The sequence below is a fragment of the Capra hircus genome, chromosome 8 (assembly GCF_001704415.2).
Source record: "Capra hircus breed San Clemente chromosome 8, ASM170441v1, whole genome shotgun sequence".
Lineage (NCBI taxonomy): Eukaryota > Metazoa > Chordata > Mammalia > Artiodactyla > Bovidae > Capra > Capra hircus.
This window is the reverse complement of record NC_030815.1, coordinates 70,001,524-70,018,040: the sequence shown is the minus strand read 5'-3', so window position 1 is coordinate 70,018,040 and position 16,517 is coordinate 70,001,524. Positions and strand designations below refer to the sequence as shown.

Here is a 16,517-nt window from a genome sequence, read left to right as displayed (position 1 = left end):
CATCCACCTGTTGACTCTTCCTACCAATCTCAGCCAACACTGGAGCATCAGAGGATCGTGAATTACTATTGGCCCCTGAGTCCCCAAATAGGAAACATTCAGGTGCTCCTGGGGAACAAGGGGCTGGGTGTGAGGCCTGTCGAGTTGGTTCTGGTATTATAGGAACCTTGAAGGAGCACACATGTGGCCTCAACATGACTTCTCTCTGCTGTGAGCACTTTGGTCTTTCTAGGCCCCTCCCGAGGAGACATGGGAAGGGGCCACAGGGTAAGCCGTGCAGGACAGACGGTGGTGGTAGGGAGTGCTGCTGCAGGCTCAGGAGACCCCACAGGCACAAGGGAGCTCTGAGAGGTGGGAGGAGCTTCACGGAAGCAGGAGAGAGAAATGGGTACAAGGAAACTGGGGTCTCCTGTGGTTTGGAAGCCCCGCAGGCTCCTGTGTCTCACCCGGTGCTGCAGTTGTGACAGAATTCAAGCGCATCTTCACGGAAAGTGCCAGCTTTGCACTGACACTCAGTGTCCTTGGTGGGTGTGCAGCGATTTTTTTCTTCTTCTCCTAGAGACCAAATAAGGTTCTGAGGATGTGTTTCCCTCATATGTCTCTCAACCCTTCTTCACCACCCAGAGCTCCATCCACTCAGTTCAAGAAGTGATTCGGATGGCTTCCTGGCTGCTCCAGTGGTTAAGAATCCGCCTGCCAAAGCAGGGGATGCAGGGTGCATCCCTGGTCTGGGAAGGTCCCACATGTTGCGGGCCAGCTAAGCCTGTGTGCCACAGCTACTCATGCTGTGCGCTAGGGCCTGTGCACCACGATGAGAAGCAGCAAGAGTAGCCCCCCTCCCCACAACGAGAGAAAGCCCTTGTTCCGCAACAAAGACCCAGAACAGCCAAAAATCAATGAATTACTCTTTTTTAAAGTAATGTTGGGGTCATTTTCTGTGGCAACACACATAGACCATCCATGGAACAGCCACTGTTCACGTGTCAGCAACAGAGGCATACAAAAGGGACTGTGCATCATTACGGATTGCACCAGGGTTGGGGAGAAAAACGTTTTAGATCACAAAGGAGGAGCAAGAAGTGGGGTGGGGTGAGGTGTAAGCTGAGGCGCTGTGGATGGAGAGGAACCCTTGGGTGATGTCCCAATGGGTGATGCCCTGCTGGAGTGGCAGAGGGACCTCAGGTCATGAAGGCTGAGAGAGGCTGAGACCCCAGAGCAGAGGGCGTGGCGCCCACAGGAGCCTGGCCCAGGATCAGACACATCACACAGCTCAAACCCAGCCCTGCCCCACTCCCCCAGGCCTTCTGCACTCTTACCATCCAGCCCCCTCCATCAAGGGACACATTATTCCCCTCTTTCCAGCTGATATTTTGAAAGACTTCCCTACCAGTTGGCATGTGTTATGCAAATAACGTCTGCTTTCATTTATTTTACTGACCTAAGACAAGTTGAAGACCTAGCTGGGCTGGAAATCAGCTTTCTGACCCCTCGTCCCATTTAAACCCCATCTCATCACCCAGCACCCTAACTGCAGGCACAGGGGACCACAGGTTCTGTACCTGATTTGCAAGTCGTGCAAGGTAAGCAAGAAGAGAGGGTGTTTGAATGACTGGTGTCGTCTGTCCCATCGGTGCGTGGGGCACAACCTCCACTGGCTTCTTCCATATAGAATCCTGGGAAGGAAGGGAAAAGCAGGTGAGTAAACCCCACAGGATTCCCTGAGGCTGGCAGTGTGGCTGGGGAGGCCTCTTTTGGCCATCTGTGGAATCCACAAGGGGAACTCTCCTCAACCGGGCTTTCATCTTTTGATTCTTCATCTACCACATACCTTAGACAGACCCTAGACCAGTACTGCCAACAGAAATATATTACAAGCCACACATCCAAGTCGCATTCATAGCTGGCACAGGAAACAGTAAAAAGAAAGGTCAGGGGCTTCCCTGGTGGCTCAGAGGGGAAGAATCTGCCTGCCTATGCAGAATACATGGGTTCGATCCCTGTCTGGGAAGATCCCACATGCTGCGGAGCAGCTGAGCCCAGGTGTCACAACTCCTGAGCCTGTGCTCTGCAGCTCGGGAGCCACAACTACTGAGCACACCTGCTGCGACTCCTGAAGCCCATGCGCCCGAGAGCCTCTGTTCTGCAACAAGAGAAGCCACCCCAGTGAGACGCTCACCTACCGCAACTGGAGAGGAGGCCCGACTCTCCACAACTAGAGAGAGCCCATGCAGCAGCAAAGCCCCAGCACAGCCAAAAATAAACGCATAGACAGGAAGACAAGGGTTGGAGACCAGTCTTAGAATCTACCTGGTAGACATAAGTTCTGTTGGAGGCTCCCTTCCAGTGGGGCTGATGACTGCTGGTCAATTTCATCCTTCCTTACAGACATGGCTGAAGCAGGTTTAACCTATGGGGACAAAGCAGGGACAGGCATGAGTGGCTTCCACACTCTCACCCCTTCTAGGATCCACCCCACATTTCCTTGACGACTGCCTCCAAAATGAGACAGAACTGGGACCTTTCTTCCCCGCTCTAAACTCTCATTCTTTTCATGTTTGTCCTTTGGCCTTTTGTGCTAACAAGTAACTTTCACTTCAGTTTTTGCCCCTGTATTCTTTCCTCTTAAAATATGTTTATTCCAGAAAGTATGTGCTCAGATGTGTCCAACTCTTTGCGACCCCATGGACTGTAGCCCATCAGGCTCCTCTGTCCATGCGATTCTCTCAGAAAGAATTTTGGAGTGAGCTGCCATTTCCTCCTCCAGGGGATCTTCCTGACCCAGGGGTCAACTTCAGTCTCTTGCATCTCCTGTGTTGGCAGGCTGGTTCTTTGCCACTAGCACCACCTGGGAAGCCCAGAAAGTATAGGCAAAAAAAAACTTTTTTATAAGAATACAGAAACCACAGAGATCCCCTTGATTCGAGAAGATATCCAGGATTTTGTGTCTTGACTTCTATTTGACCACATGTGTGAATACTCTCAGGCTCTCTCTCTTTCTTCTCACATGTGCATGCACACACACACAAACACACACATTTTCACAAATGAGTGTTCTGCCATGCATACAATTTTTCATAGTAAGCTGAGAGAAAACCTAAATGCACGTGTCTACAGGATTAGTTCTGTTTCAGAAGCTGCATCATGGTAATTTTTCTCTCAGTGTTCTTGGGCTTGGTCTCAGTGGGCAGAACACCTCCTGCCAGAGTATTTGCTTTTCCTAAACGTCTTCAAAGAAGTCTTTAAAAAAAAAAAAAGTTCTTATAGATTAAAGAAGATCAGGTTTCTGTAGAAGCTTATTCATTCTTATTGACAAGTTAAGGGTCAGTACTGACCCTTCTTAAAACATCACCAGAATCATCATTTGAACGGAACCCTACCGACCGCAGACGGCCATGGCCTTGTAAGTCAAAATATGGCTTTCATCTCCTCTGAAATACAGACCTGATCAGAGTGTGCCTGGGGAAATGCCAGTCAACTAATATTTGTAAATGCATGATTATTCTTTTAACAGATCTTCTTACTCTGAAAAGTTTCAGTGTAGAACAATTAGACAGATTCTTTTTGAAAAAGAAAAAGAATGAAATCATCTATACGCTCGGGTTCCTGAGAGGTTAGCATTTATTTCTAAGCTGCTTTCTTATATTTTCTGTGTGCGTATTACTCTATGTACATACATAAACAATAAGAGATGCTTTAAAACCGTCAGAAAACAACAGCACATGGTACGTAGTCTTCTCTGATCCGCCTTTTACAGCCATTCTTTTGTATGTCGGAATGCTCTAAATTAGCATTCCACATCAGACATTTCAATGGCTTTCTAGGATTTTATTTTTGTAGTGGGGCCAATGATACACTTTGTCACACACCAGACTGACTCTGTTTTGGAAAAGTCAGATTTGGTTTTCCTGGTTGAGTCCTGATTATCTGAGACCACACAGGAACAGGAGCAAGTAAAGCTCACCAAACCACAGGACATACAAAGCCTAACCAGACTGGAGCTCTAACCCTGCCTTTGGTCACAGTGACCCCAGTTCCCAACAGGCAGCCAGCTGTGTGAAGTTCCCTGCTGCTCTCTGCTCTTTCAGTAAAAATGCTAACAAGCCAACAGATTCAAGGCAAGTAAATCAAGAGTCAGAAGTGGAATTCCACAAAATGGTTAAACCAAATCCCAAATAACTCAAACCTGTAAGTTGCAGTCACCCTCAATTTTTAACAGAATGTATTTTCTTTCAGTACAGCTGATGTATCATGATATCCATCCACACTTATGAACGCAGTATTTTAGGGTCCTAAGAACTTTCCATTGGGACTTGATTTCCAACATGGGAGTCACATGGAAAGGTCTGTACCTTCCTTCCTCAGTATTCACTACTAGAAAAGTCAGACACAGTTCAGTAAAAGCCACTACCTGTCGATGCATAGAATCCTTATTTGCGATTTCATTTTCAAGTTTATCATCGAGGTTGTGCACAGAGATGGCTTCGCGCTGTGCAGCGAGGTAGCGTTTCTCAAGTGGAGTGATTCTGTTCTCCATGTCCTCCTTCTGGGCCATAGCCTACACCAGGCAATGCAGAGGAGAAAAGGTAAGTCATTATCATAGAATACTCCGATACACTTAAGAGTAAAATAGCGGGACTAAATCCTAAATTTCAAATCAAACATAAAATTAGCGTCCTCAAAATTAAAGTCCTAGACATGGCAGTTTTCTGAGATGTGAGCAAAACCACGCCTACCTCAAATATCACATTTGCCACGATGGCACCCATCTGTCTTAACATCGGTTTAGCCACTCGATTTACCAAGCTTCTTTTCTACAAAATAAACCCAAACAGCAAACAAAAAGTACACTAAACTACTCTGTCATTGCAAGAATTCCAGAAGGGAAGGTATCTGGCATGAAATGAGGACCTCTGTCTCCTACACCATACAGGCGGGCTTGACCCAGAACAGGGAGGGACCTTCAACAGATCCAACAGGGAGCTCTGAGGCTCATCTCCTTGGGTAAAACTTGGAAAAATCTCATGCAATTTCCTCAAAATTAAATATGAATGAGTGGAAACAGAAGTCAAAGTGTAACACAACTGGGAGCAGCCTTCTCAAGCCGAGTTCTTCTAAAGCAGTTACAGCACATGTAGGAAACCCTCAAACCAGGAGCAGAGCTTGCTGCTGGTGCGACTCCTGTCTGCAGGCTCAAAATCCATTTCAGGTGCCTCCGTGCTCACTAAGTAACCGGTGTTGTCCTAACATTAAAAGTGAAAGGTCTTAAAAATGCTTTTTCCAGAATTCTCTACGTATTAACCTCTGCCACCTAATCTCCTCCTGTTACCAAAGAGTAGTGTGAACAGGCTATACAAACATGTGCAAATATTTCTGTTTTGTGTTCTCACACAGAATTACTCACACTGAGCTACTAAACAAGTACACCTGCTGTACCACATGTTGGAGGGGTGCTCTCTGAGACGGCCTCACGGGGGAGGGGTGGGGCAGGGTGGGCGCTGTCTGTGTGCGCACAGAGGAGAGGTGAGGCTCACAGGAGGAGGCCTGAGCCCCCAGCTCTCTTCTGTTTTCACAGTGATCGTTAGGGAGTTTCTCATAAATCATGACACCCGCAGACACGACCGCCAGAAACATCCTGACTCTGCATGGTCACACAGCACGGGCCTGAGGACCTGAGGGTGAGCAAACGCCACTCGACTTGTCTGACCACTGCTTTCACTGTCACACATCCCTTCAAGGAGCGGAACCTCAGAAAACTAGAGAAGATGGCCAGGCAAGCTGCTTCAGCAGAGCCCATGCAGCATGCTCCCATCTCTCTGAGAGAACGGGCTCCACAGACGTTCAGACTCGCCTGAGTGAATCAGAAGGAAATTTCAGCATCATCGGGAACACATTCAACAGGCAGGTAGGGGGATGACCTGGGAGACTGGGGTTGACATATATACTCTACTGATACTCTGCATCAAGTCCACAGCGAGTGAGGACCTACTGTACAGCACAGGGCACTCTACTCAGTGCTCTGTGGTGAACTTACTGGGTAGGAAATCTAAGAAACGGGGATATATGTGTGTATATATATATATGATTGGTTCACTTTGCTGAACAGCAGAAATGGACACAGAGGTGTAAAGCAACTATACTCCAATAAATGAATGAGTGGATGAATGAATTTTTTAAAAAGGAACACACTGGGCCCCCTAGAACTTGTGGATATGAGGAGTCCACACCCAGGGGGCAGCACAGCGCCAGGACTGCCCTCATGTTGGTCCACTGCCAACGGACCGCCTGGACCAGGCCTCTTCTACCCCAGAGACCTTGACGCAGAGGCGGGGAAGGCAGCCAGTCGGGGTCTCGCCCGTGCTCTGCTCTTGCTCACGCAGCCATGCCAAGGCTGAGATCACGGGGAGAACAAGGGACCCACATTCCCCCTCAGGACAACAGACACGTCCACTGGCCTGGCGTGCTGCGATTCATGTGGTCGCAAAGAGTCGGACACGACTGCGTGACTCAACTGAACCGAACTGAAATTCCACGATGACTGATCTAACTTACCTCTTTATGTGTGGCACCTAATTCTTCTAGCAAACTACCCCTTTCAAGTGCTCCTCGTGTGTTGATGTGTGTCTATACATTAGTGCACTTCTTAGTGTATGCTGCTGCTGCTGCCAAGTCGCTTCAGTCATGTCCGACTCTGTGCAACCCCATAGATGGCAGCCCACCAGGCTCCCCTGTCCCTGGGATTTTCCAGGCAAGAACACTGCAGTGGGTTGCCATTTCCTTCTCCAATGCATGAAAGTGAAAAGTGAAAGTGAAGTCGCTCAGCAGTGTGCGACTCGTCGGGACCCCACGGACTGCAGCCTACCAGGCTCCTCCACCCGTGGGATTTTCCAGGCAGGAGTACTGGAGTGGGTTGCCATTGTATACTCACCCTAATACACGGCTACTATAACAGAATACATTTAATGTATCTCATTGATCATAACGTCAAGAAAATCTGCTTATTAACAGCTTTAAATTCTAAGTTTGAGAGGAAAAAATGTTATCCTAAAATAATTCTATGACCTAGTTTTTAATTGCAAATTGATATACAGAATATAATAAATCTTGAGACATTTATACCAACGAATACTTTTTAACTGGGGGCTTCCCAGGTGGATCAATGGTAAAGAATCCACCTGCCAATGCAAGAGGGCAGGTTCGATCCTTGGGTCGGGAAGATCCCCTGCAGTAGAAGATGGCCACCCACTCCAGTATTCTTGCCTGGGAAGTTCCAGGAAAAGAGGAGCATGGTGGGCTACAATCCACAGGGTCACAAAGACTCGGACATGACTGAGCATGGACGCAGGCAATACTTTTTAACCATAAAAAACTCTTGACTTCTTACAGAAAAAATGTATTTACAAGAATTCAAGAAGCTCACAAGTCAACTAGTTACATAAATACATGCATCATCCACCTAACAAGGCAGCAAGTGTACAAATCCGGGATGGCCGGGGGGCTGGTACCTTCTTGTCCAGGGCCTTGTGGTGCTCAAAGAGTGACTTCAATGCCTTGAGCACCTCGAGCTCTCTGGTCATGTCGGCTGGGGACTGCGCCTGCCACTTGCCCGCCGTCATCTGCAGGGACGGTATGTACTGGGAAACCAGGCACTCCAGGTGCTCCAGCAGCAGCTGCAGGGCAGGGCCAAAGGAGCACCTTCAACCTCAGGCTTGAATTCAGGGCCGATAACCCCTCTCAGCCTCATGCTATCACCGGAAACATGCTAAGGCAAGTCGGAATCCCGCCAGTGCAGTCTAAACTTAGAGTGGACTTCCCCAGTGGCCCAGTAGTTAAGACTCCACACTTCTGCAGGGGTCATGGCTTTCAATCCCTGGTCGGGGAACTAAGACCCCACACAAACTGTAGCATGGACCAAATTGTAAGTTCAGAGAACTCCCCCCTCAAATGTACGAAAATTCTATTAGCTCTCCTCATAAATTTGAAGCTAAGTATGAGAACCCCAAACTGATCCACTCTGGTCTGCTCAGTGGGAAGATGTGAAAAATGACTTGAAAACCAGACAGATTAAAGACAGCCACATGGAGCCCAGCAGTGACCCCCGCGGGGCAAAGGTCAACCCGTGAGAATCCCCTACTGACCCTGGTGTGGTCCCTTTCTGCTGTGAGCACAGCCATTTCTTCCTCTCTCGCGAGAAGCTGCTTCCGGCACATTTTGAATTCTTCCGTAGATGCTGCCAAGTCCTAGAAAACAGGGAAATGGGTAAGTGACTAAATGCAAACACAGATTCAAAAGAGAGCGAGACTCTGAAGATGACCCTGTCAAGTCTCCGCAGGCTCCACACAAAGGGTCTCCCTGCCCCTCCAGAGAACAGGGGTCCACTGACCCCAAGACCACACAGACCACCACAACTCAGACCGGCCTTCAGCCTCCACCTCGACCTGGCAGCATGCGGCAGGGGAGAACCCGGAATCCAAGCCTGCCTTCTCAAGACCCAGGGAAGTCTGAGAAACTTCCCTAAACATAAACCTAACAACTGAGTGGATAAAGAGATTCTTAAACGACACACAGACAAGTGACCTAGAACCGCTGGGGAGGGTGAAGAAGGGAGGTAAGATCTACAAGGCCATCAGGCTTTGGAGTGCTCCTCTGGGATAAAGGCTGATGGCACCCCAAGGCCATCTGTTAGCCTGACTCCACAGAAGTCACCCAGTCATTCAAGCCACTGGTGAAATGTTAAATTCATGTTATATGTACTTTCTCACAATTTTCCTGCACGCGGTGCCGTCCACGTGGTGAACTTGCTCAAACTGAACCACATGGAGTCTTTCATTCTTCTAGTTTTCTTTGCACAAATAAAAAACTCCTGGGCTACGTGTCCCCTACTACATACTGACTATTCAGCACCTAGAACACTGCCCAACACTTGTAAGAGGCATGTAGTAGACATGTGAAGCTATGAGGGTGTATGTTATACACATAAGCAGTAGGTACCCGTCATTAAGATGCTGGACACACTGTTCTGTGCTTTGTAAGATGGGAGATGTTAAGGGGCTTAGCCTTTCTGCTTCAAGGACTGACTCTATAGCTCAATCCACATGCCCCAGTGACTCCTCCAGCCAGTGTTTCCCTCCTTGTGGGGCCCCTGCCCATCCTCCCCGCAGCACCTGCACAACCACTTACAAGGTCAACCTGCTGGGGTCGATCCTGCCCAGAAGGCCAAAACGCCCTGGCCGGCAGGGCCCACAACCAGGCTAACAAAATGAGACACAACCCCAACGCTTCGCTGGGTGAAGGCCAATCCGAGGGGCCCAGCCCCCGGCTGCTCTCACCTCAGGCCACTCTGCTTCCAGGACTTGGGCCGAGGCCAAGTTCTTCCTTGTCTTGGCCTTTGCCTTGGGGTAGCAGCACTGGAAAAGTGCCCATAGGCGGGCCCTTCTGCGACCCATCCTCGTGGATGGGGGCAGCCCCCCACTCAGGGGCAACTGCTGTTTCACGGTTAGATACCTCAGCACCCGAGCTATCACCACCGATCTCACACTACGACCACCACTATTCACACTACGACCACCGCTCTCACACACACCGCTCTCACACACTACTCTCACACATGACGCTCTCACACACCACTCTCAGACACACTGCTCTCAGACTAGGACCATCAGCACTGCTGTCTCTAGAAGAAATGGCACGAAGGCTCTGCCTCCAGCACGTCTCCCAGGAGCCTGGAACCTGGAACCCTCTCAGTCACAAGGGGCTCCGTGGTAACAGGGGGGCTGGGCTCAGGCCCACCATCAAGGGTGCAGACAGGGGGAGGGGCTGCCAAAAAGACGACAGATGAGTGTGGGCTGCAGGAGAAGGAAGGCTGCGCCCACAGCTCAGGCCCAGCATCAAACATGACCCTGCAAGGGGACTGGTTCACAGTCGAATCAAATAGTAGAAACTGCTTCAGAAACCACCACACTAGGAATGAGCACGTCTTCTAAGTGGGCTTCTGCCTCCTCTACCCCCCAAACAAGCCTCCAGTGAGGCTACTCAAAGGGCACCACTGAACTCAAGGGTGTCCCCAGAACCCACCCGGGTGACAAGGACTCACCGCGCTAGCTGCCCCTCACTCTCACCCGGAGCTCAGTCCTCCCTGACTGACTCCCTCACTCAAGCTCAGCAAGGGCTTGACCATCCTCACTCCAGGCACTTAAAATGAATTCACAGTGGGTATAGGGGTTCCGTCCATCTGCTGCAAACTTGCCCTCTTAACTTTGACCCTGGATGCCAGACAACTCTTGCCCGTGCGGGCTACATGGTGGAGGTTCAGAGGTGTCCCTGCCTTCAGCCGTGACAGCCAGCGTCTCCCAGACCCCGCCAGGTGCTGCCCCTCCCTCCAAGCCCGAGTCTCCCACCCCCTCTCCTGGCCCCACTCCCAGCCTCGCGGCTCTCCACTCGCCAGGACACAGGCCATACTGCTCCTGGCTCAGCCGGAGCCTCTGCTGTCACTTGAGGACCTCGGTCACCAGGGTGCTTGAGGCCCTCTATCCACCCATCTCAGCAATTACACACGCTGGGGGAGACAGAGTACAGTTTGGGGTCCCGCCCCCAGTTCACCCTGGACACATTCTCTTTTTTTCGCTTGATCTGCTGGAGTTCTCTGAGATGTCTTTTGAGAACCTCAACTGTTGCTTTCAAAAAGACTGTAAAATCCCTGTGCTCAACTTTAAGAATAAAATCTTCATTTTCCACCTTAAAGTGAAACTGGAGAGAAGAGTAAAAGCAGTCATTTTCTCAAACTGGAAAAGAAAACCCGCACGTGACCATGTCACAGAACACAGTTCATGCAACCCCTCCCTCCTCAGCCTTCTCCTCCACCACCAGCAGCATGGCATCACAAGGCCTGCCCTGGGCCGGCAGGGGCAAGGGAAGAGGGCAGACTGACTCCTCTGTCCCCAGGCCGCAGGGGCCGCTTGCCCCACCTTCTTCCCAAGTTCAAGTGGCATTGAAACAGCCCGGGCAAGCTGGGGATTCTGATCAGAAACACAACCGTGGGGAATAAGCAAGGACCCCTGGTTCTTGTTTACCCTGGTATCAAAGATGATCAATAGAATTCTTGTGAATTTTACATGTGGCTTCAGATGAGAGAAGACACCCAGGGCTTCCCCACTTCCAGTTATACATGCAAGCAGCTTGTGGGTCAGCCTACCAAGAGTTAGAGAAGCTAAATACATTTCAACAGAGGTCCTTAGGCAACCACAATCCAAGATTTCAAACAAAAGTCCAGTGAGGGAGCTGGAGACTGAGAGGGCCGCTCCTTCCCTCGGGCCATCAGAACAAAGCTGACTCTGGGAAGAAAAGGCAGGGAAAAAGTGAAGCAGAGGGGACTGGCTAATAGCTCTGGACAGTTCCTCGGGCTGGGAAGACAAAAATTCAACCGCAGGCCTGACTAGTCAGTCCAGATTGTAGAGACTAAGCTCCCCAAGAAAAGGGAGGCACAGAAAACATACCCAACACTCTGCCCAAACTGGCTGAGCGCTGAGTATCAATCAGCTTGTGGTGCTCGGGAGACACATGGTGGGTTTCAGGACCGGCCAAGAAGAGAGGGGGCCATGGGAGGCACCCCAGGCTTCCAGATGGAGACGCTGGAGGGCTCCTCCCTGGGGTCGGGGGGAAGCTGGGTGAAGGCTGCTGAGACTCAGCTTACAAGGACACTCCAGCCTCAAGTCACTCAGACCCTGAGTGAACAGACAGCTCTGTCCCCACTAGAGGTACCCAGGCGAACAAGGACAGAAAACTGATGTGGCAATATCACTGTCAAAGAGTGTCTAAAGTAAGAAGCATTACTAGTGATAAAAAGGAGCATCTCATACTAATACACGTTCAGCCTACCAAGAAGACAAGGATTCTAAATTTGAATGTACCTAATAACATAACCTGGAGAAGGCAATGGCAAGCCAGTCCAGTACTCTTTCCTAGAAAATCCCATAGACGGAGGAGCCTGGTAGACTGCAGTCCATGGGGTCGCTAAGGGTTGGACACGACTGAGCGACTTCACTTTCACTTTGCACTTTCATGCATTGGAGAAGGAAATGGCAACCCACTCCAGTGTTCTAGCCTGGAGAATCCCAGGGACAGGGGAGCCTGGTGGGCTACCGTCTATGGGGTCGCACAGAGTCGGACACGACTGAAGCGACTTAGCAGCAGCAATAACATAACCTCAAAATATCAATACATAACAACTGACAGAAATAGAAAAGCAGTCACAGCCAAGTTCATAATTGCAGTGGGAGACGTTAAAGACACATCTCTCGGGGAACTGGGCTCCCTGGTACCTAGTCACTTGCAGCCACGAGGTACTGAAATGCGGCTGGCTCTACAATGAGATGTGCTACAAGCCTGAAACACACACTGGATTTTAAAGACTTAGCATGAGAAAATGAATGTAACATATTTCATTAGGTTTTATCAGGTTGATTACACACTGAAATGATAATATTTGGGGAATGTTAAAATAAAATATGTTTCAGGTAATTTCACCTACTTCTCCTTAACTCAACGTGCCTACCGAAATCTGAATTATGATTGACAAACCTGATCTAACTGATACGCACGTAACTGCATTCCCACTGATAGATATTATTTTCAAGAGCCCAAGGAACATATAACAAAATGAATATATATTGGCTCCTTAGGAAAGCTCAAATTATTTCAAAGGACTGAAATAATGCAGGGGATACTTATGGATTGCAATGGGCTGATGGCTTATGTGCCCTCAAACTTCACCCTGCACGTGGTGATGATGCTAGGAGGCAGGGACTCTGGAAGGGGTCAGGTCAGGAGGGAATGGGCTCCCATGCTGCCAGGACAGGGAGAAGAAGCAGGCAGTCTAGGAACCAGGAAACAGGCCTCACCAGACGTGGCCCCTGCTGGTGATCTTGCGACTTCCCAGCCTCCAGTACTATAAGAAGCAACTTTCTGTTGTTTATCAGCTGGTCTATGGTATTTATAACAGTAGCCCCAAAAGACCAAGACGGGGCTCCTCATGGAATTAACAGAGATCCAAAAGGGGCCACTAGAAAAACCTCCCCAAACATTGGGAAGATAGATGACATACTTCTTGTAGAATTTCATGAATAATAATTTTTAAAAACACAATGTAAATTAGAAAATACTTTTACATAAAAGATAAGGAAAATTTGGCTTATTCAAACTTGTGGGACCCAGCGAACTGTGTTTAGATGGTAACTTAAAGCCTTAAACACATATACTGGAAAAGAAGGAAGGCCAAAATCAATTGAGCCTCCATCCCAGAAAACCAGACAGAAAGCACAGCGAATGGAACACAGGTAGATGGGAGAAAAAGGAGCAGAAAATAAGGAAATACAGGGCAAATACGAGATTTTTTTTAAAACAAAGCCAGAAGTTGGCTCTTTGAAAGGACTGATAAAACTGATAAACCCCTAGAGAGACTGATTAAGAAAAAGAGACAAAGCACAAATCACCAGAATCAAGGATTTTTAAAAGGGGAGACAACACATCTTGCAGAAAAGAAAGATATTATGAACCACAGTTCACTGACTAATAGGAGAGTCTACTGGCCTAGCAAAGGGGAAATGCTTTACCTAAATATACCCAAGAAGACATACAAAATCAGAAAATTTTATTTGCATGAAAAACACTAAATCTGAAATTAAAAGCCTCCCCAGAATGAAACCAACTGGGTTTGTCAATCAATTCTTCCAAAAATCTAGGGAAGAAAACAGTCATCTCACAGGAACTCTCAGGGTAAACAAGGAACACTCTCCACCTTGCTTTCTAAGACTAGCATACTGCTACTGCTGCCAAGTCACTTCAGTCGTGTCCGACTCTGTGTGACCCCATAGACGCAGCCCACCAGCCTCCCCTGTCCCTGGGATTCTCCAGGCAAGAACACTGGAGTGGGTTGCCATTTCCATCTCCAATGCATGAAGGTGAAAACTGAAAAGGAAGTCGATCAGTCCTGTTGGACTCTTAGCAATCCCACGGACTGCGGCTTACCAGGCTCCTCCGTCCAGGGGAGTCTCCAGGCAAGAGTCCTGGAGTGGGGTGCCATTCCTTCTCCATGGAGTACAGGAACATTAAAGATCACACACACACAGAGCTAACTGTGAGGCGATGCGCATGTTGGGCAATCGTTCCATGATGTCTATGGGCGTCAAGTCATCACAATGCAGACCTGAAATACACAAAAACTGTATCTGTCAGTGACTCCTGAGTGAAGCCAGGGTTCTAAACTCAGGGCCTGGCACCTTATATAGCTGGCAGGTGTGGGAACTCGGGTTCATGTGCAGGCTGTACACACTCTTAATCACAGGTGAGACCTGAAGCAACCAAGCAACTCTCCATTTTTCTTTTGTGTTTTTCTCTGTTCCCCTGGCCATTTGTGTTTAACAGATTCCCAGCATCGAGTGAGCAGCGTCAACGCAGCAATAATGTTTCCCCATTGAAGGCAGGAGCCTGTAACACCAGCAGACTTCCCAATCGCCCCTGGGTGCTGCATCACACACAAAAGCAAAGAAACACGACATTTCCTGAGACAGAGCTGGCCTAACGGCAGTGGGGACTATGGTCCACCAGATGTCCCAAGGGGACGCCCAGAGCTGGCCCCCCAGCTTGAGGCCACACTTGCCTTTCCACCATTCTGAAGGTCCTGGCAGAAGAAAGCCAGGCCATGGAAGGGGGTGGTGTGGCCGGCCTGCGGGACTCAGGGCAGGACGGACTCGGGTCTGTGCTGGGCTCCACATCCAGTCACCACCCTTGGAGTGTACAAAGTTCTCGGGATCACTGTAGGTTTCTGGCAAAAAGCAATGGAGCCAAAGTCACTTAGGATGGTTTTTAAGGAAAAAGCCTCACTGAAGATTCACTCAGCACCAGCCTCGGCCCCTACTAAGATGCAGACTCCTGGTCATCTAAGGTTGTGCCCGCTGGCCACCAGGGCAAGGGGAGCCTCCCGGACACAGGGAGGCGTTCTTCCCCTACTTTGAGTGAAGGGCTGCACCCCCGTGGATGAACCCGGCTCACCCCTCCACTTCTGAGGCTGAGGCCCCCGTGACTCCCACAACCAGAGGATCCAGCCTCTCCCGGGGCCTCCATGTCACTGCACAGGCCTTGTCCATGTGGCCCCAGCAGGCAGGGTGAGTCCTGTGCGGAGCCTCCCAGCTCCTTGGCCTCGCTGCCCACATCAGGGCCGTGCAGGAGCACTGTGTGTCCACTGAATGAGTGGATGAAGGCCCCTAACAATGACAATGATGACGACGAGGAGGAAGAGGTGAAGGGGGCTGAGATCCAAGTGTCAGTCCCTGATTCAGGCATCTGTGCATATTAACTCATTTAACCTCATGACATGGTTGTGTGTCTGTGTGTGGGGGGCAGAGGGCCGGTCCTACCGCTATTCTCACCTTGGAGCTGGCAAGTTCACTCTCAGTGTCCAGGGGTGGCTGCAGCCACTGGCCACAGACTGGACAGCTTTAACACAAACTCATTCGCCCCCAGTTCTGGAGTCAGAAACCTATGATCAAGGTGTAGGTAGGGCTCAGCTCCCTCCAGAGGCTCCAGGGGAGGGTCCCTCTGGCCTGGTCCAACTGTTGGGGGATCCCAGGCCTCCCTGGGCTTGTGGCCACATCACCCTGACCTCTGCATCCATCTGCACAAACCTTCTCCCCTGGGTGGCTCTGTGCTTCAGATCACTCCCTCTTCTCTTCCAAGCACACCTGCCATTGGATTTAGGGTCCACATGCGTCCCGGGTGATCTGGTGCAGAGGTCAGTAACTTATTTCCATCTGCCGAGACCTTTCATCGGCATAAGGTCACCTTTGCAGGCTGCAGAAGGATGGATGGCTTTCGGGGCCACCACTCAGCCCACCATGCTGGTCATGAGGCCACCGGGCAGAGCCTCACTGGGCTTGGTTCAGGCAGCTTTGAAGAAGCAGGGCTCCAGGACTTCAGTCCTAAGGCTGCCTCAAGAAGACAGTTAGGATCAGGACACTCGGGCACAGGGAACAGATGAGCAGGGCTCCAAGGTGTGCTGGTGGGCGTGGGGCTCACCTGCAGGGAGCCTGGAGCCTGACATGACGGCCCAGGGTGGGGGAAACAGCGCATGGGTTTGGGAATGGACACATCCCAGCCCGGACGAGGGGAGGCAGGCATGGGCGCTCAGGCCAGGGGAGCCCAGATCTTCCTGCTGCCCTCAAGGGGCAGGTCAGATGGGCCCAGGAGGGAGCCGTGGTTTAAACGACCGGGGTTGCAGTCCCGGTCTGCTGCTGTGTTGTCTCTGGCCAGTGACTCAGCCTCTCTGAGACCCTCTGTTGCTCCTCTGCACATCTTTGCAACACGTGACTTGCTTCACAGTTGAGGGGAGATCTTGGTGCTCTCAGTACCCCCGCCCAACCCCATGGCTGGGGCTATGCCACCTCTCCACAACCTTGAGGCCTCTAAGACCACCCCTGCACAGACTCTCTTTGCAAAGAAGCTGGAAGCCACTTCCCCTACCATAGGAA

At 50.1% G+C, this 16,517-nt stretch overlaps 1 protein-coding gene and 1 long non-coding RNA gene across 2 annotated transcripts in view; both read right to left on the bottom strand.

The window, feature by feature from the left end:
* LOC108636602 (liprin-alpha-1-like) overlaps positions 1-9,443 on the bottom strand; it is a 50,823-nt gene extending 41,380 nt beyond the window's left edge. The window contains 7 exon segments of the mRNA XM_018052775.1: positions 447-555; positions 2,308-2,407; positions 4,409-4,555; positions 6,550-6,621; positions 7,503-7,667; positions 8,136-8,237; positions 9,327-9,443. Coding sequence (XP_017908264.1) covers positions 447-555; positions 2,308-2,407; positions 4,409-4,555; positions 6,550-6,621; positions 7,503-7,667; positions 8,136-8,237; positions 9,327-9,443 — 812 coding nt within the window.
* On the bottom strand, positions 231-2,388 carry LOC108636571. The gene is made up of 3 exons (XR_001918464.1): positions 2,308-2,388; positions 1,560-1,673; positions 231-555 (listed from the first exon to the last, which is right to left on the bottom strand). It is a non-coding gene; the product is annotated as an uncharacterized LOC108636571 (long non-coding RNA).